This window comes from Hippichthys cyanospilos, chromosome 22 (assembly GCF_059441005.1).
Source record: "Hippichthys cyanospilos isolate Australia breed blue-spotted pipefish chromosome 22, RoL_Hcya_1.0, whole genome shotgun sequence".
In the NCBI taxonomy this organism is placed as follows: domain Eukaryota; kingdom Metazoa; phylum Chordata; class Actinopteri; order Syngnathiformes; family Syngnathidae; genus Hippichthys; species Hippichthys cyanospilos.
Window position 1 is genome coordinate 7,288,554 of NC_142390.1, and position 16,343 is coordinate 7,304,896.

Consider the following 16,343-nt stretch of genomic DNA (forward strand, 5'->3'; position numbering starts at 1 on the left):
GTTTTAGGGCTCACAGAACCGCCGTCACATACGTAACTGTCGTTTTAATGTCGTATGCATAGTAATACTACACAATGAAATTCTTATTCTGTTCACTTCCCTGAGCAGATAACGTACCACAATGGTCAATATTTAAACCACTGAATCAGAAAAAAAAACCTCAGTATTTTGAAACTCATGAAATGGTTTATTCGTAAGACGATTTGGCAATTGAAAAGAAATGATAGGCAGATTATTTATTACCATAGAAAACGATTTTCTCTAAATAATTTCCATCGTAGTACTAGTCATGTTTATTGTATATTTTATAGATCCTGTTCTGCTTCTTACGTTCGGGCCCTGATCGTTAAAGGTGTGCCATTCGGACATTGCCAATGTTGTTTGAGTGTTACAAATGTAACTAATAACATTTTTTTACAATATTATACATTAAATAAACAAAGTGTACTGTTTACTGCCATCAGTAATTACGAATCATAAAAGCTCCTTAAAGTATGGTGAATAATTTTAATCATTTGCTTTTATTGTTCAATCAAACAATCAATCGCTTACCTTAGCTCACCAATAGAACAATAAAAACATGTAAGGGATACAGGACAACATTTGTTATGCAATGATCGAAATTATAACTTTGCATTTAAAATAATATTTTAGTGTACGTAAAAGACACTGAATTGAAACTCACCTTCAATTAAGCATGAGTGAAAAAGTACTAGAGCGCCTGATGGAGACCTTGAACGACCTCTGCTGGCCAATACTGTGTAGTGCAAATGGTTAAAAACCACATGGTTGAAAACAAAAAACGAAACATTTTATTTGATTTTTTTTTGTGTTACTTACTGATCACAATAGGCATTTGATGGTAATGGTCAGGTGCAAACGTGCAATTACCGTGCATTTATTGAGCTAGGGAGATATAAAAAAAGAGCTTTCTGTTAAAGGTGATGAGGCAATCTAGGATTTTTTAGGTGGCCAGGTATTAGATCTCGATCCAGCTTGGCACAGAAAACTAATCTGATTTCCGCATTCAGAACCAGAATGAACAAATTGTAGTCAGCTGTGCTTTCTTTAAAAGTTACATCAATCGGACCCTGACACAGAAGCTATTATTTGCTTCTGAAAACAAATTATCTTTATTTACCACAATGTTTTGAAAAGAAATGATCAGAAATTGTTTATTATTATCTTTGCATAAAGCCCTGCAGTACAGAAGAGCTTTCTTTTTTTTTTCTTTTTTTTTTAAATATAGGCCACTAAAAATGAAGCTATTATTTGCTTCTGGATACAAATTATCTTTATTCACCAAAATGTTTTAAATAGAAATGATCAGAAATTGTTTCTTATTATCTTTGGATAAAACCCTGCAGTACAGAAGAGCTTTCTTTTTTTTTTTCTTTTTAATATAGGCCACTAAAAATGATTGTTGTAGTTTGGACACAGCAGTAATCTTGACTATTTTGGAGTCATTTTCTTCCACATCATTCTCACAGGATTTTAGTCAAATTATGGCACACTTTTGCTAGTGTGATCACTAAGCGGTCAAGCCATTTTAAAATTTGGCATGTTTTCATCTAGGAGAAATTTCAGCTCCCTAGAGTGTTCTTTCGTTGCGTAGATGTAACACACCGTTGATTTAAACATCAAAGGATTTAATAAAATACCACACGAGGATTAAATTATACATAAGAGTTGGGTTAGTAAAATGAAAATGACCTTCACTGGACGTTATTGTCGAGTTTTATCCCGCTCGGCTAGCAAACTATACAAAATTAAATTCAGTTTCAAATCGTATGACATTTACATACGATTCCATTAGCCGCGCATTAGCTAACAGCTAGCACGGTTTTAAATGGAACGAATGACTGACTTTGCAATTAGGAAGCACGGTTCATACATTTCATGTTCATACCAACGTACTTGGCGTGAAAATGTTTTTAAGTAAAAACTTACAGGTAAATGTTTTCATTTGTCTCGCTACTGGGTTGTGTTCTCCTGCGTTCAAAGTCTGCAACCTACTGGCATAATGGTGGTATTACGCCAAGTAACCCGGATGTTGACGAAAGTGTAAATGGCGTTTCTCAAATTAGTTTTAATATTGTTTGAACTTATTTTATTCTTTTGATTTTTTTTAGAAACCCTAATTTGAAAGTTTTAAGCTCCATAAAATCCTCAAATTCAACCTCAAATTCTTGAATAAAACTGTAAACGTATTTTGACATTTTCATTTTGAAGTTTTGATTTATTCATAAATCCTAAACTGGATACTTCAACAAGCACGGTTCAAAATATTACTATGGAACCTCAAACTTCTTATAAAACACAAAAACTTGCCTTGAAACCGGATCACGTGATGAAAAAATCACATCTAGTGGTGTCCAAGCTACAGCTTAGGGGCCATTTGCAGCCCGCACTCCATTTTCAGCGGCCCGCAGTATATATTTAATAAAAAGGCCATACATTTTTTAAAAAGGGAGGACATAAATAAAAAAAAAATGCACCCCTTCTACTAATAAATGTTTTATTAATGGTCAGCAGAGCCAAACATCACCAAAATACCACATAATTGTTTAAATGTAATTAAATGAAATTGCAAAAAGAATAACCACTTTGGTACTTAGAGAATCCAAGAAAAAAGTGCAACACCAGTACTTTTGAACCATTTTAATGAAACAAGCACATTTCAAAGCAGTTGTTTGCAGTAGTAGGTGGGGAGCGGGGCACAATGATAAGAATTGTGGGTGAGGTCATATCAAGGTCATAGTGACATTGCCTCTACAATGGGAAACAACCAATCAACTAAAACTGAAACACTTTGTTGTTAAATAGGATCAAACAGGAGGAAATAAATGAGACAGCAAGATTTTTACGTGTTGGATAAATGGAGAGCTTTTTTAGTGGAATTTTTTTTTTTGGGGGGGGGGGGCATCGGCTAACGACTTTTTTTGTATCATATCAAAAATATATATAATGGATCTATGACGCTACACAAAGAGAGGACGCACATACAATAGTCAAATATGTACAAGTTGTATGTGAGTTGAATTTTGGAAAATTCTTTATATACACAACAATTTTCTTTGCATTTAACCAATGAAGAAGAAACAGTGCGACACTCTGCCGGGATGTCTGCATTTTTAACAACAAGTTTCATTACTTCATGGCAGGCAAGGGCGCACAATGAAATTACTGCAAGACACAAAAGATACGTGTAGGAAAGTCATCATGTTAAAGTGAAGCGAGAACAAAATGACAACTTTTTGTTTTTTTTTCTTTTAGTGTCTCTGGACTTTGGAGCTTTTGCCATTTCCAGAATCTTCGCAGTGACGTTTACTGCTCATCTGAGTGCTGCTGGAGTGATGCTCCAAACCTGGAAAGATTAGGTTAAAAAGTTAGAAAAAAAAAAATCAATATTAGGACAGTGTATGAATTTCTGATAATTATTTACTAATTTTTTTGTTCAATCTGTGCATAATGTCACAGTAGTGTCAGATAATATAAAATGTACTCTTTGCTTTTCAACTAAAAACCTCAGCTCAGGCTTTGTTTTAATTTTTTTTTATTTCAGGCATTTTGATGCACTTCGTAATTTTTTTCAGTTTTAGACTATTCTGTAATTTGTATAAATGCTGTAAAAAGTAGTTAACAGTTGTTGAAAGTTGATTTATATTGTTTTACTGTTAATGTTAAAAAGGATAAAATTTTTAACATACTTTCCAATTTTTACAGAGAATAATCTTGTTTATAATTGGCACAATGAGTGGCGGGCGGGGGGCGAAAGGTTCATCCTTTCTTAAGGGAGGCTTTGGAAAAAATCGAGAAGTACTTGCTTAAAATTTATTTGGAATTTGATTAAATTATGAAATCTGACTTGTTTTTGCACTCAGATCGTTCTTAAAATCACTCGAAAAAAAGTCTTCACTTAGTTTTTTTTTTTTGCTTAGGACAAGAAAAATGCCTATTTTTTCTGTATTACCGTATTTTCCGCATCATAAGGCGCAGCGGACTATAAGGCGCACCCTCAATTAATGACATATTTTAAAACCTTTTACCATATATAAGGCGCACCGGATTATAAGGCGCACCCGCAATTGATGACATATTTTAAAACTTTTTCAATCACAATCTAGTAACACTCAAAGTAATAACTCAAATCATAACTCTAAACAGCATAATAACTCAATGTCAATACGAGCAACCTTGTTCAACTGTAAACACACATAAGAAACAGGTCAAGCTTACTTTATTTGTTCCCCATCTACGAATCCCAATCTCAATATTGATCCATATATAAGGCGCACTGGATTATAAGGCGCACCATCAGCTTTTTTTAAAAAAAATTAAGGCTTTTAGGTGCGCCTTATAGTGCGGAAAATATGGTATCTTGTTTTTGTATGACTTTTATTTTGCAGTGTACCCTCATCTGCATCCATATTCCACTATCATTTTATTGTTTTTATCTAAAATGAAAAAAAAGACCTTTTTGAAGCGCGGGGCTCTGGCGGCTGCCTTGAGGGTAGCACATCATGCTGGAGCTGACGTAGCCTGTGGGGAAGGGGGGGTCAGCGTGAAGGACTAAATCTCACATTTTCTGCTAAGTATTGTGGCGCCTTCCTGTTACCTTGCTGATGCGTAGCCATGCCGGTTTGGGACTCTCCCTGCAGGTACATCATGACGCTGCCGCTCTGCCAGTCAGCCTGAGTTTGTCCCGGCATGGCATAGCCTGCAGCAACAAAAAACTGGCGCTCACTCAACAAGTCTGGAAGTGAAAACCTTGTCACGGCTATATGTCAAAACGCATGGTTAAAAAAGAAAGATGACTCACCGGAAGACGTAGCAGCGGTAGTGGCGGCGACGCTGGCCATGTCATGAGGAGCTTCAACGGAATACCCCACCACGTCCGACGAGGGCTTATTGTTTCCGTTGGCGGTGGAAGGAACGGACGCCAGGAGCCCTGGAGAACAAGGACAACAAAAATAAGCACGGAAATCAGACGTGTCAGAGCAAGTAAAACAGTATAAACATTTACTGTATACACATATAAATATGCACATATATATGTATATATAAACATATACATACTCTATATACATACATAAATACATATTATAAACATACGGTATATGCACTTACATGTTACATATACATAATAAAGTGGGCCCCATGTTACAGCGTCCCTGACTTACGTTATTTTCATATTGCGACGTGGAATACTGAGTTTTTTCATCCCATCTTTGTGGTATTTTCCCGGTTTTGCGACCAAAACAACTATCATGACCCTAGGGGCTTGGCTGTATTTGTGTTGTTTCGTCTCTATCTGCAGGCGTTTTTAGGTAAATACACCTATTTTCAGTTGCCCTGCAACGTGTCACTACAATTCTGGTCTGCCATTGGTTGGCGTCTCCTCACGGGGACGCTGGTCTGCTATTGGTCGGCCGCACTAGTTTCAAATTGGCGGAACGGTAAAGCTTTGTTCGATTGTGAGTGGTTCCAAAAGCATATTTATCGTGCGTTATAGTGCTTAATTCAAAGTTGAAAGGGTTAGCCTGGGTCCCAAGATTGCTTGTGATGTTAAAGAGAGAAGTAAGAAGATGATTTATAAAGAAACAAAGCTGGAAATAATCAAGAAATATGAAGTTTACTAGGGATTATGGGCATAACAAGCGCCACCCAAAGGTAAATAAATCCTTGTAAATAGATTTTATTTATGATGTTTTCTGATTGTATACATGTATATTATAGTTACATAGCACTTACTATACTATTTTGGTAGCAATTTTGAATATGTATGTACAATTTTGACGTTTTTACCTGGGGTTCTAAACGCATTAGCTATGTAACAAAGGTTTGGATTGCCCATCATACGGCGAATTCAATTTACGAGCCAAACTGCGGAACGGATTAATCTCGTGGGGCCCACTGTATGTATATAAATACATACTGTATATACATACTATATAAACACAATATATAATATACACAAAAATATATTTTACATATATAAATAATACATATACATATATAGATAATACATAAATATATACAAACTGTATATATTGATATATAAATATATATGACATATATGATGTACACATAAATACGTGTATGTACACACAAATATTTCCCGTCTTATCAGACACTGGTTGGTTCTAATAAGATTTAGCGCATTTCTTACCGAGGCCTCTGTAGCAGGACAGCTGCTGGTAGATCTGCTTCATGCGCTCGATGTTGAGGCGGCTGGCCTCGGCGTGGTGCACCATGGGCTTGGGGTAGTGAACGCCAACGATGCAGCGCGCGGCCTTCTGCACCGCCTCGGGCGCGTTCCACGGGTCGTAAATATACTTGGCCGGGAAGCCCCGCAGCACGGGCAGGTAGCGGCGGATGTAGTCGCCGTTGGGGTCGGTGCGTCGGCCGAACACCACGGGGCAGTAGCAGTGGAAGAACTGCTGGAAGAAAGAGCTGCAAGAGAGCCACATCCAGCTGCCGGCGTTCACGCTCCAGTCGGCGTCCAGCAGCAGCTCCTCGAACACCTGCGCGCAAAACCACAAAACCATTCGGACCTCTAAACTGTGTAAGCTTTGAATTGAAATTGCATTTGGAAACAGTTTTCTGCTTGCCGTCGACTGAAAATGACATCGCCTGCGTTGTAGGCTGATGGAACAACCAATCATAACTCACCTGTTGGTCAGGTTACGTTCATGGGAAGTGTAATTGCAGTAGGATTGGCTTTTTTTTTTAGGTACTTGTGTATAAATGCTTTAAAAAAGCAGCTTACAGTTGTTGACAGTTGATTTATATTGTTTTTTTCTTTTGTTAATGTTTAAAGGAGACAGTTTTAGTTAAACAATTTTATTATATCATAATCTGAAAAGTTTTTTCTTCACCTTTGGTTCAATTTGACAAGGCTTTTTTTTCACACCATCAAACCTTTCTATTTCAGACTTTTTTGTGGTTCCGCTCACTCTAAATCATAGGTGTGGAATTCCAGTCCTGGAGGGCCGGTATCTTGCATGTTTTACGGTTTTCTCTCCCCAGCACACCTGACTCAAACGATGAGCTTATTAGCAAGCTCTGCAGGAGCTCGCTAATGATCCTAACCGTTTGAATCAGGTGTGTTTGAGAGAGAAGTTTCACTCTAAATCATGGGTGTGGAATTCCAGTCCTGGAGGGCCAGTATCTTGCACCTTTTCTGGTTTTCTCTCCCCTGCACACCTGACTCAAACGATGAGCTTATTAGCAAGCTCTGCAGGAGCTCACTAATGATCCTAACCGTTTGAATCAGGTGTGTTTGAGAAAGAAGTTTCACTCTAAATCATGGGTGTGGAATTCCAGTCCTGGAGGGCCGGTATCTTGCACCTTTTCCGGTTTTCTCTCCCCAGCACACCTGATTGAAACGATGAGCTTATTAGCAAGCTCTGCAGGAGCTCGCTAATGATCCTAACTGTTCGAATCAGGTGTGTTTGAGATAGAAGGTTCGAAAACATGCAGCATACCAGCCCTTGAGGACTGGAATTTGTGCTCTAAATTCTCAATGAGTAACCTGAAACCGTCTAGCGTACGAGGTTGCAATTTTGGAGAAAAGGAAGGAGCCCTGTCCTGACCTTCATGCCCTCCTCCCAGCTGATCCAGAGGTCACCGCGGGTCAGGAAGCAGGCCACGGCATGCCGGGCCAGGTGATGGATCCAGCCCTCCTGGCGCAGCTGCGTCATGATGGCGTCGATCCAAGGGAAGCCGGTGCGTCCCTCGGCCCACTTGGCCAGCGCCTCGGCGTTGCGGTCCCACGGGATCTGCACGCAGATGGGGTTGCTCTCCATCTTGTCGAAGCACGGGTTGTTGGTGGCCGCCGTGTAGAAGAACTCGCGCCAGAGCAGCTGGCCGTAAAGCGACAGCGGCGGCGAGCTGTTCTTTTTCACCTTGGAAAGAGACGAGCCAGTTGAGTCAGTCCACCGTGTGCGGCTCGATTAAACATTTTTATTTGTACGAAATCCTTTTTTAATATTCATTTTCGTGTTAGTCATTAGCGTTGATTTAGTTGTCCGGAGTCACTTTAGCACAATTCAACAAGTTGTTTCATGTTCCAGTTAGTTTGTTCTTAATTTGAAAATGAAACTGCAGCACTCGCGTCCTTGCATTTCCCCCCATTTTTATTCCATTCATCTTTATTTGGCTTTGTATTTCTATGTATTTTTTAAATTCAATTTTACAAATGTATGAATTGATTTGACTGTAATGCATTCGCACCAATTGTATCAGACATTATTCATGAACAATTAATTTGTTTTGAATGAGAGTTCTATTGTATTTCAATTTCGTTACATGTTATAATGACTTTTATATGAATTTTTATATGAACTTTATTTATATGTATTTTTATTTGTACATATTTGGATAACATGATTTTCAGTAGCATATAGAGAACAAAGGAGAAGGACAGGATACGTTTTGTACTTCTTGCTCCCTTTGAAAATATAAATTGCATCAAAGGGATTATGTTATTATGTGCATTATGTGTATATTTTCTTCTGTTTTGGATTATCTTGATGAAATGTGGTGTTTGTGTGTTCAATAAATCCAATCCAAATCAAATCGTTTGCAATATTTTCTCGCTTCGGCTTTTTACATTTATCAGATTGACTTAATTGAAAATTATTTTTTGGGTACCTTTCTGTAAAGGTCAGTGAGTTTGAAGTAGAAGAGGCGACAAGAGAGGCATCCAAATCGAAGGTAGGGGCTGAGGCCGGTGGGGCTGGCCAAAAGCGAGTTGGCGTTCATGCGTGGACGCTCAAAATTGGCCACCCATGCCTGCAGAAAAGAAAATCATGCAAATTAGCATTTGCCAATGTTCGGAGCAAAAGTATTGCGCTATTAAAACCACAGCGCTATTCTTTCCACGTTATTCCACATATTTTATTTTGAAACAAAATATTGAATATTTCATGAATTAAGAAAGGTGTAGCATATTTTGTAATAAAATAACGAAATAAATACATTAACGTTCTGCTTGATTTTTAATTGTTCTTAGTGCCTAGCCAATGGTACGGTATTTTTTAAATACACTGCGCTGCACTTCCAAGAATGTCCACTGGGAGGCACTCTACACTCAGAAGGGTGTCAAACTTATTTGGCTTGCGCTGCATTGAGAAAAAATCTATTCCCAAGTGGGACGGACCAATAAAATCATGGTATAAATTTAAACAAATTCAAATCGATTTACTTTTTTAATAATATCCAAAATAGTACAAGCGCAACATTACTATTAATCATAAAACATTACCATTCCTATTAATTAAAATTTTTTTTTAAAGTTTTCCATTTATTAAAAAAAAAGGAGCACATTTTTGTAGTTTGTTCCACAAAACAATCTTGTGAGCAGGATTAAACTAGTTTGTTCTAAAATCAATATATTTTCAAAATAACTTTGAATATCACCTGTAACCCTTAAAAGTATACTGAAAGCAAAATATTTAACTAGCTTGAGCACAAATTTGTCTTTTTGAAAACAAATTAGCTCTGAGCTTTTCTTTTTTTGAACTCCCTTTTTGAAAGCCATTTTATAAGCTCCAAAAAGAGGACGCAGACCGTGTTTAGCGTCCTAACTTGATTTTGATTGGTCAAGCTTTGTCCAATCATCTTCTAGAAGTGGGCGACATCATCAAAATTCAGCATTTTTATTGGTTTAGACAAGCAAACCCCCTCTGTTTAGATTAAGCCTTGAGGGCGGCATGCAAACAAATTGATTTTTATTTTTTTACCTCAAATTTTTTGAAACGCAGTTGAAATCAATCAAGCCTGCAATTCCACTTTACTTATATAAATTAATATGCAAATTACAATCATATTACACTTCTAACACTGTTTATCATTTAAAAAAATAAATAAAAAATTCTTCGGTAGCATTGCCATCTCAAAAAGTATTTTTCGTCTATGCCACGGGATGCCATAATAAGTATGGTGGGCCGCAATTGGCCCCCAGGCCGTAGTTTGGACACCGTTGGTTTAATCAAAAAAGAAAAGCGCTCATTATCGGTTCTAGACAGTATCAGCAATTATTGAAACCTCAACATTTTGGATACCGGCCCACGCCGAACCGACCTTCCTCTCCAGGTGCCTCTCCAGTCTGGTGAGGGCTTCGGACTCGCCCCCGGGCCACACGGCCGACGACAAGCCCTCGGTATCGAAACCTGTGAGAGGAACGCCAAATTGTGACGCGCGGCGAGTTTGACGTCCACGCTTCTTCTGTTCCGTCGTACTTACCCAGCTCCTCCAGGGACGGCACCCCGAATTTGTCGTCGTGGTCGTCGGAGAGCGGCGTGCTGCACTTCCCCATCACGTCGGCCGTGATGAACTCGGCCGGCACCTCCACCGCGTCCATGCGGCTGATGAGGGTCTGGAAGCGTTTGTAGGTGAGCGGCGACTGACCGCCGTTCAACTCGATGATCCTGGAAAATGGGGATCGGGGCTCAGCGGCGCTCCGATAAAGACGGGGGGGGGGCTGACCAGCTGCTTACTTGTCAAGATCGTAGAGGGTGTGCGAGATGCGCACCATCACCTCCACGCCAGCCTCGGAGGCCAGCTTCTTGATGGCCGCATCCCGTTCCTTCCCGAAAGGCTCCGAGTCATACTCATATGACAGACGTGATATGTTCCACTCCTGGTGTTGGAATAATTGTACAGTAAATAGGTTATCATTTATTTGTTTTTGCAATAAGTATATTGGTTGAATTTTAGACATGGATGTTTTCTGTTGGGAGTTATTTGTGAAGAAGGTGTGAGGAAACACGTCTCCTGCAGGTGTAAAAAAGGAAGCAAGCGCCAGGATCCAACCAAAGGGTGGAACAGCATGGGGTCGGTTTTGATTTCACCGCGTACCTACATGTCCCCCACAATCACACACTGATTATTTACGTTTGTGTCATATGTCTCCCCCAACCCTGAAGGGAAAACCCAAATGAATAAATGAGGAGCAGACGTAATCAGAAGATCTGCTCATCTCTGTTCAACTCTCCTTGCGAGTAAAAGCTACTTGTCTACCTTCCGGTTTATTGTTTATGAAATGTTCTCGGTAGACTGAACCTAACATTAACGTTATTTGAAACATTATTTCAGGCAAGCGCTTGCTCGGATCTCCATAATCAAGTAATGACGACGTACGAGTGTGGTTATTTAATACGGTTTTAATGCATTAACTTTCTTTTTCCAAATCAATATGACAAAAGCTTCACAAAGCTTCAACAACCCATTTCACCTGCTTTTTCTTCTTAAAACTTCTTTAGATAAATGTTTGTTGGGTTTATAACTCAAATGTGGCATCCAGGCAAGTTATGAAGTTATTTTTGCACAAGCTGCATATGCAAAGGTTTTTATGTATGGAGGAATCATCATGAGCATTACACATGGATAAAAGGAGCGTATGAGTAAATGGGCGTCCCACCTTGAAGAGTCTCGGAAAGACATCAGTGGGCTGGCCCCGGATCACAAACAGACGAGAGTTGAGCTTGCGGAGGTTGGAGTCCAGGTCCTCCAGACTCTGCAGCAGGAATCTACGCAAGGACGGGAATGTCAGCTTGCATTTTCCTCCCCAAAATATTCCGCTCGCATGAACAGGCAGGTGTGTTGGCCGTGTGTAGGCGGCGGAAAAACACAACTTTTGATCCGCCAAACACACACGCAGTAAGCGGCACTAATACGGAGCTTCCCGTGCTATCGCCGTGGCAACACTAGTTGGGTAGGTGGAAACCTCCAGCTTGGGTTCCGTAAGTGCTACATTATTTACCAAGCAACCTCCTGAGTGAACATGAGTAATGATAAAAATGCTTTTTAAAAAAATTCTTGAACCCTTTTTGAAATTGTAAAGCAGTGGGGGTTTTTTTTAGCCAAGGAACGCTTTTTTGGTGGGAAAAACTCTCGAGGCACACCAACAGCAAAAGAATTTGGATATTTGAGACTCTATAGCAAGGGTGTCAAACTGATCTTTGTCGTGGGCCACATTGTACTTATAGTGTCTGTTAGAGGGCCGGAATAAATCTAAAAATAGTCTAAAAAAGCTTCAACTTTAACGTACCGCTTTAATTTCTCTAAAATCCTGAAAATTTAGGACTTAAAAGGACTTAAAAATAGAAAAACATGTGTCTAATAAACGCCAATTTTGCTGGTTTACGTCTTTACCTAGTTTTGAAAACAGAGGCCGATAAAAACTGTTCAAAAGATAGATCGGGAACAGAAAATGTTTTTTTTTTTTAAGACAATCTGCTAGTTTAGCTAGAAACTTGAAATCAAATCAGCATTTGACAGGCCACATAAAATGATGTGGCGGGCCGGTTCTGGCCCCCGAGCCTTGAGTTTGACACCTGTGCTCTATAGCCTATATTAACAATATTTAGTCAATTCAATATACATTTTATGAACAGAAATCAAATAAACACAGTTTAACACCTGTAAGGTCAGATGTTTATAAACGTTTTCTGTTGAGAGCTACATACAGAAAATAAAGATGTAAAGGTCACTTTATTTATTTGTTTTTTATAAATATAATAATTCATAAATAATAATAATATAATTTGTAAAAAAAATTAATGAATAAACTGTAAAAATAATTCAAGCAAGCAAATTAATTGACGCCAGTGCGATATACTGTAGCTATTGTACTGCTAAATCGAGGCAAATTTGATTTTTTTTTCTCACATTTCTAACCCAACCTACCGTCAAAAAATTCTTTATTACCTTTTTTAAATAGCGTTGCAGGCCGTGACGACATGTATTTTTCGTAAATGCCGAGGGCCGTCAAAATGTGGCTGTCGAGTCAGAAATAGCCCTCGAGCCATAGTTTGGATACCACTGCTTTAAGATCTTGTCATAAAGTACTGTGCTGCCACCTGTTGATAGTACAGCGCATCTGTGTCAAACATATGGCTTGCGGGCCGGTTCTGGCCCCCAAATGGGTTTAATCCGGCCCGTGAGATGATTTTGTAAAGTATAAAAGTTAGCAGATTTTTTTTTAATAAATGAAAAATTTAAAATGTTTCATAACTAATAGCAATGTTGATCTTTTATGATTAATACTGATGACGTGCTTGTTTTATTTTGAATAGTATTAAAAAAGAATAATACATGATTTTATTGGTCCAGCCAACTTGGGAATAGGTTTTTCTCCATGCGGTCCACAAGCTTAAACAAGTTTGATTACGCTGCAGAGATAGTTAGCGATAAACAGCTGAGATAGTCCAAGGGGGTCTCGGCGCGGAAACAGGTCAAAAAGACGGGGAGGAGGGGGGTGGGGTTCTACTAACACAATGACCCAATTGTGTAACACTGGCGCCACTTAAGTGTTCTTCACTTCAACTTAAGTGTTCACTTGCTGAGATGTACAATACAAATTTTTTTTTTCACGCAGCGGCCTTGGTTTTCTATTCACGCGTGACGAAAAAGCATCCGCGTCAGCGCTTGCGTAACCAAGATGGATGCGCCCTGTTACATGCTCACGTGGGACCACCCCCATTTCACCTGTACGCAATCACACTTCCTCATTAAACGCAGACTACTGCCCGACTGAATTGGAGCTGATTAAAAATTGGCCAAAAAAATGACTGGTTCTTTGAAGATAGTTTTCTGTGCAATTTTAGCCAATGCTGTCAAATATTCTGTCACATCTTTATTATTGTGGGTGTCAAACTCATTTTTATTGTGTGCCAAATGAGCACTGTAGTAATCGACCTTGACCACTAGATGGCAGTGTTACCATACATACTACAGATGAATTACACGCTTGTAATTCAAATAAGGAATGGAACTCAATCTTTCACGTTATACCACTCATGTTTACATAATATTTTGTCGGCCTTGGAAGATGAGTGAAAATGCTAAAAATCTGCAGGCACTCGGGTAGCATTTTCCAATAATGCTTGGCACTGAAAGAGCTAACGACAACTTGCAAGTTTGTGATTTTAGCAAGAAATTTGAAGTTAAATCGGCATTTGGCGGACCACAAAAAATAATGAGGCGGGCTGGATCTGCTCCTTGGGCCTTGAGTTTGACACCTGTGCATTAAAGGATCAATTAAGATGTTATTTTAGGGTTATCACTAAATTTGATATGTTTGATATGTTAATAGTAAGGGATTGTTCATTTTTAATGATTTTTAGGTTCATGTTTTAGTTTCATAAACAACACACTATTATTGGAGCTTGTTTGAACCATTCACTGCCATTGATGGGAATAGACGTAAAAAAATCATATTTTACTGGCTTGGCAGTGAATGTTTGTTTTGTTTTTCTTTTCTATTAGTATTTTTTATGTGGTATTCCTTGGTTCATGAGTTTAACTATTGAAGCCGCGCATGCTAACGCAACATGCTGTACAGTACCCTATTAAGCATTTGGGTTTACATTATTTATTGTTTAGATAACTGTTTTATTGATATTTATTTGACTCTCGTACTATGGCATTCAATTCAGATACTTGGTGCAAAAATTTTCAGCATCACGGATATGAAATTTTGCCAGTTCTGCCATGAGCACAGTTTCCATGTTTACGTGTGTTTATTTGCATTTGTCAGCATGCGGTTAGATTAATTGAATGGACCCCAATATGCATAGTGAATGAAGTACAGTCCTTGAGGGCCGGTATCCTGCATGTTTTCCGCTTTTTTTTTCTCCACGAAACGCCTGATTCAAATATTTATTTTATTGGCAAGCTCTGCAGTAGCTTGAAATCGATCCTATTCATTTGAATCAGGTGTGTTGGAGGGAGAAGGTTCGAAAACATGCAGGAAAGCGGCCCTCCAGGACCGGAGTTTGACCCGTGATGTAAAGTGCGGAGTCGAGTGTTTGTGGATGCATGGTGGGGGTCTCACCTCCACCTGTTGATGCCCACGTTGGATGAGCCTGCAAACCAGGGGTCGAGAATGTAGATGCAGCGGATGGTGTCGGCCCCCAGCAGAGACTCCTTTAGGGACGGGTTGTCGTGGAGCCGCAAGCCCTTCCTGAACCAGTGGATCGTATTCACGACCATCACTCAAATGGATTGAGACTTCAAGCTTGGAAATGTCCTTCAATGTGTGCGTGTGTGTTTTTAAATCCGGCTTGTTGACGTTAACAAAAATCCAGGCAGAAAAATGACCAAAAGAAAAGCCCAACGTTTTAAAATGTGTCAAAGTGGTGGCCAAGGTATGTAGGAGTTAACCTTGCTCCAATAAAACCTTTTCCATCGTGACAAAAAATTCAGAATGCGTTAGAGTCTGAACCATTTGGCCCTCAAAAGGCTGCGCACAACACGGCAACGTGACAGGCAACCCGGCGGGCGCTAGGACCTGCGCGGCTAGCAAACAAGGCCGCCTCGTTGTATAACTTGTTTTTCGAAAAAGGCCCCAAAAACAGAAAAAATGCGCAGATTTAATCTTTTTTTTACACGTATATGCGCACAAAAGCCATGATTTATTCCAAAGTTGCAACGAGTGATGTTGTTAACGAGTTTACAATTCGATCGTAATGTCCCCGCCACAACACGGGTAACGATGGTTATGTAAATACACGTAGCAACAACGATTACATCCAAAAAAAGACGACAGATCGGAACCGCAATTCACACTTATCTTCTCTAAATGCCTCGTGGATCTTTGTGGCTCGTATCCTAAGCAGCCGAACAAGTGTTTTTGCTGTTTTCAAGGCTAAACTTCCTCCGCAAGATACACGAACGTCAACTCACTCCTCGCGCCGCACCTTCTGACTTATCCACGCCTACTGGATGACGCACAAAGCTTTGCGGACCGTGATTGGTTCGACTCGCCCACAGCCCACTCACGTTTCCTCAGCGTGGTTCCACCATCACGTAACAGGAGTGCCGATGACGCTTAGTGACCCAATTACTGTAAATTTAATCAATTTTAATTTTATAGTACTTCACATTTATGTTAAATTAATATTCAAAATTAATCATCTTGTTTTTTTAAAGTAGCTACGGAGTAAAAGGTGGACAACCTTTGGCGGGGACGCTAAGACTTCCGGGTTCAGAGGTCGAATTTATGCGTTTTATTTTAACTGTATAATACCATATTAAAAATATTTCACCTTATTCAACTTGGTCAAAAACTTAAATTAATTTAAATATCAATATAATATGATACAAATATAATATAAATATCTTTGATACGAAATGATTTAACAGTTTGTAGTTACAGGTTGACCTCGCTAGAGGGAGGTACTAATTGTATGGACGTTGATAAATTGTACACATTTGCAAATTGTTTGTGTTTTTTTTTCACGTAATTTTAAAACTCAGTGGTTTTATGATTGATGATAATGGTATGTGACAAAGTTAATTATTGTTCAATGCTGCATACAAAATGTTTGTGT

General features: G+C 39.1%; 1 protein-coding gene and 1 long non-coding RNA gene across 2 annotated transcripts; both read right to left on the minus strand.

Moving 5' to 3' along the window:
- Nucleotides 1–685: 685 nt before the first annotated feature.
- Nucleotides 686–2,029, minus strand: LOC148405710 (uncharacterized). The gene is made up of 3 exons (XR_015864107.1): nt 1,951–2,029; nt 841–906; nt 686–757 (listed from the first exon to the last, which is right to left on the minus strand). It is a non-coding gene; the product is annotated as an uncharacterized LOC148405710 (long non-coding RNA).
- Nucleotides 2,030–2,646: 617 nt separating this feature from the next.
- On the minus strand, nt 2,647–15,718 carry cry1a (cryptochrome circadian regulator 1a). Its single transcript, XM_088405798.1, has 12 exons — nt 14,846–15,718; nt 11,429–11,537; nt 10,506–10,648; nt 10,252–10,436; nt 10,090–10,178; nt 8,659–8,799; nt 7,599–7,910; nt 6,173–6,527; nt 4,823–4,951; nt 4,619–4,720; nt 4,477–4,542; nt 2,647–3,367 (listed from the first exon to the last, which is right to left on the minus strand). Exons 1-12 carry the CDS (start codon nt 15,001–15,003, stop codon nt 3,273–3,275), a joined length of 1,884 nt encoding a protein of 627 aa, XP_088261924.1. The 5' UTR covers nt 15,004–15,718; the 3' UTR covers nt 2,647–3,272.
- Nucleotides 15,719–16,343: the final 625 nt, after the last annotated feature.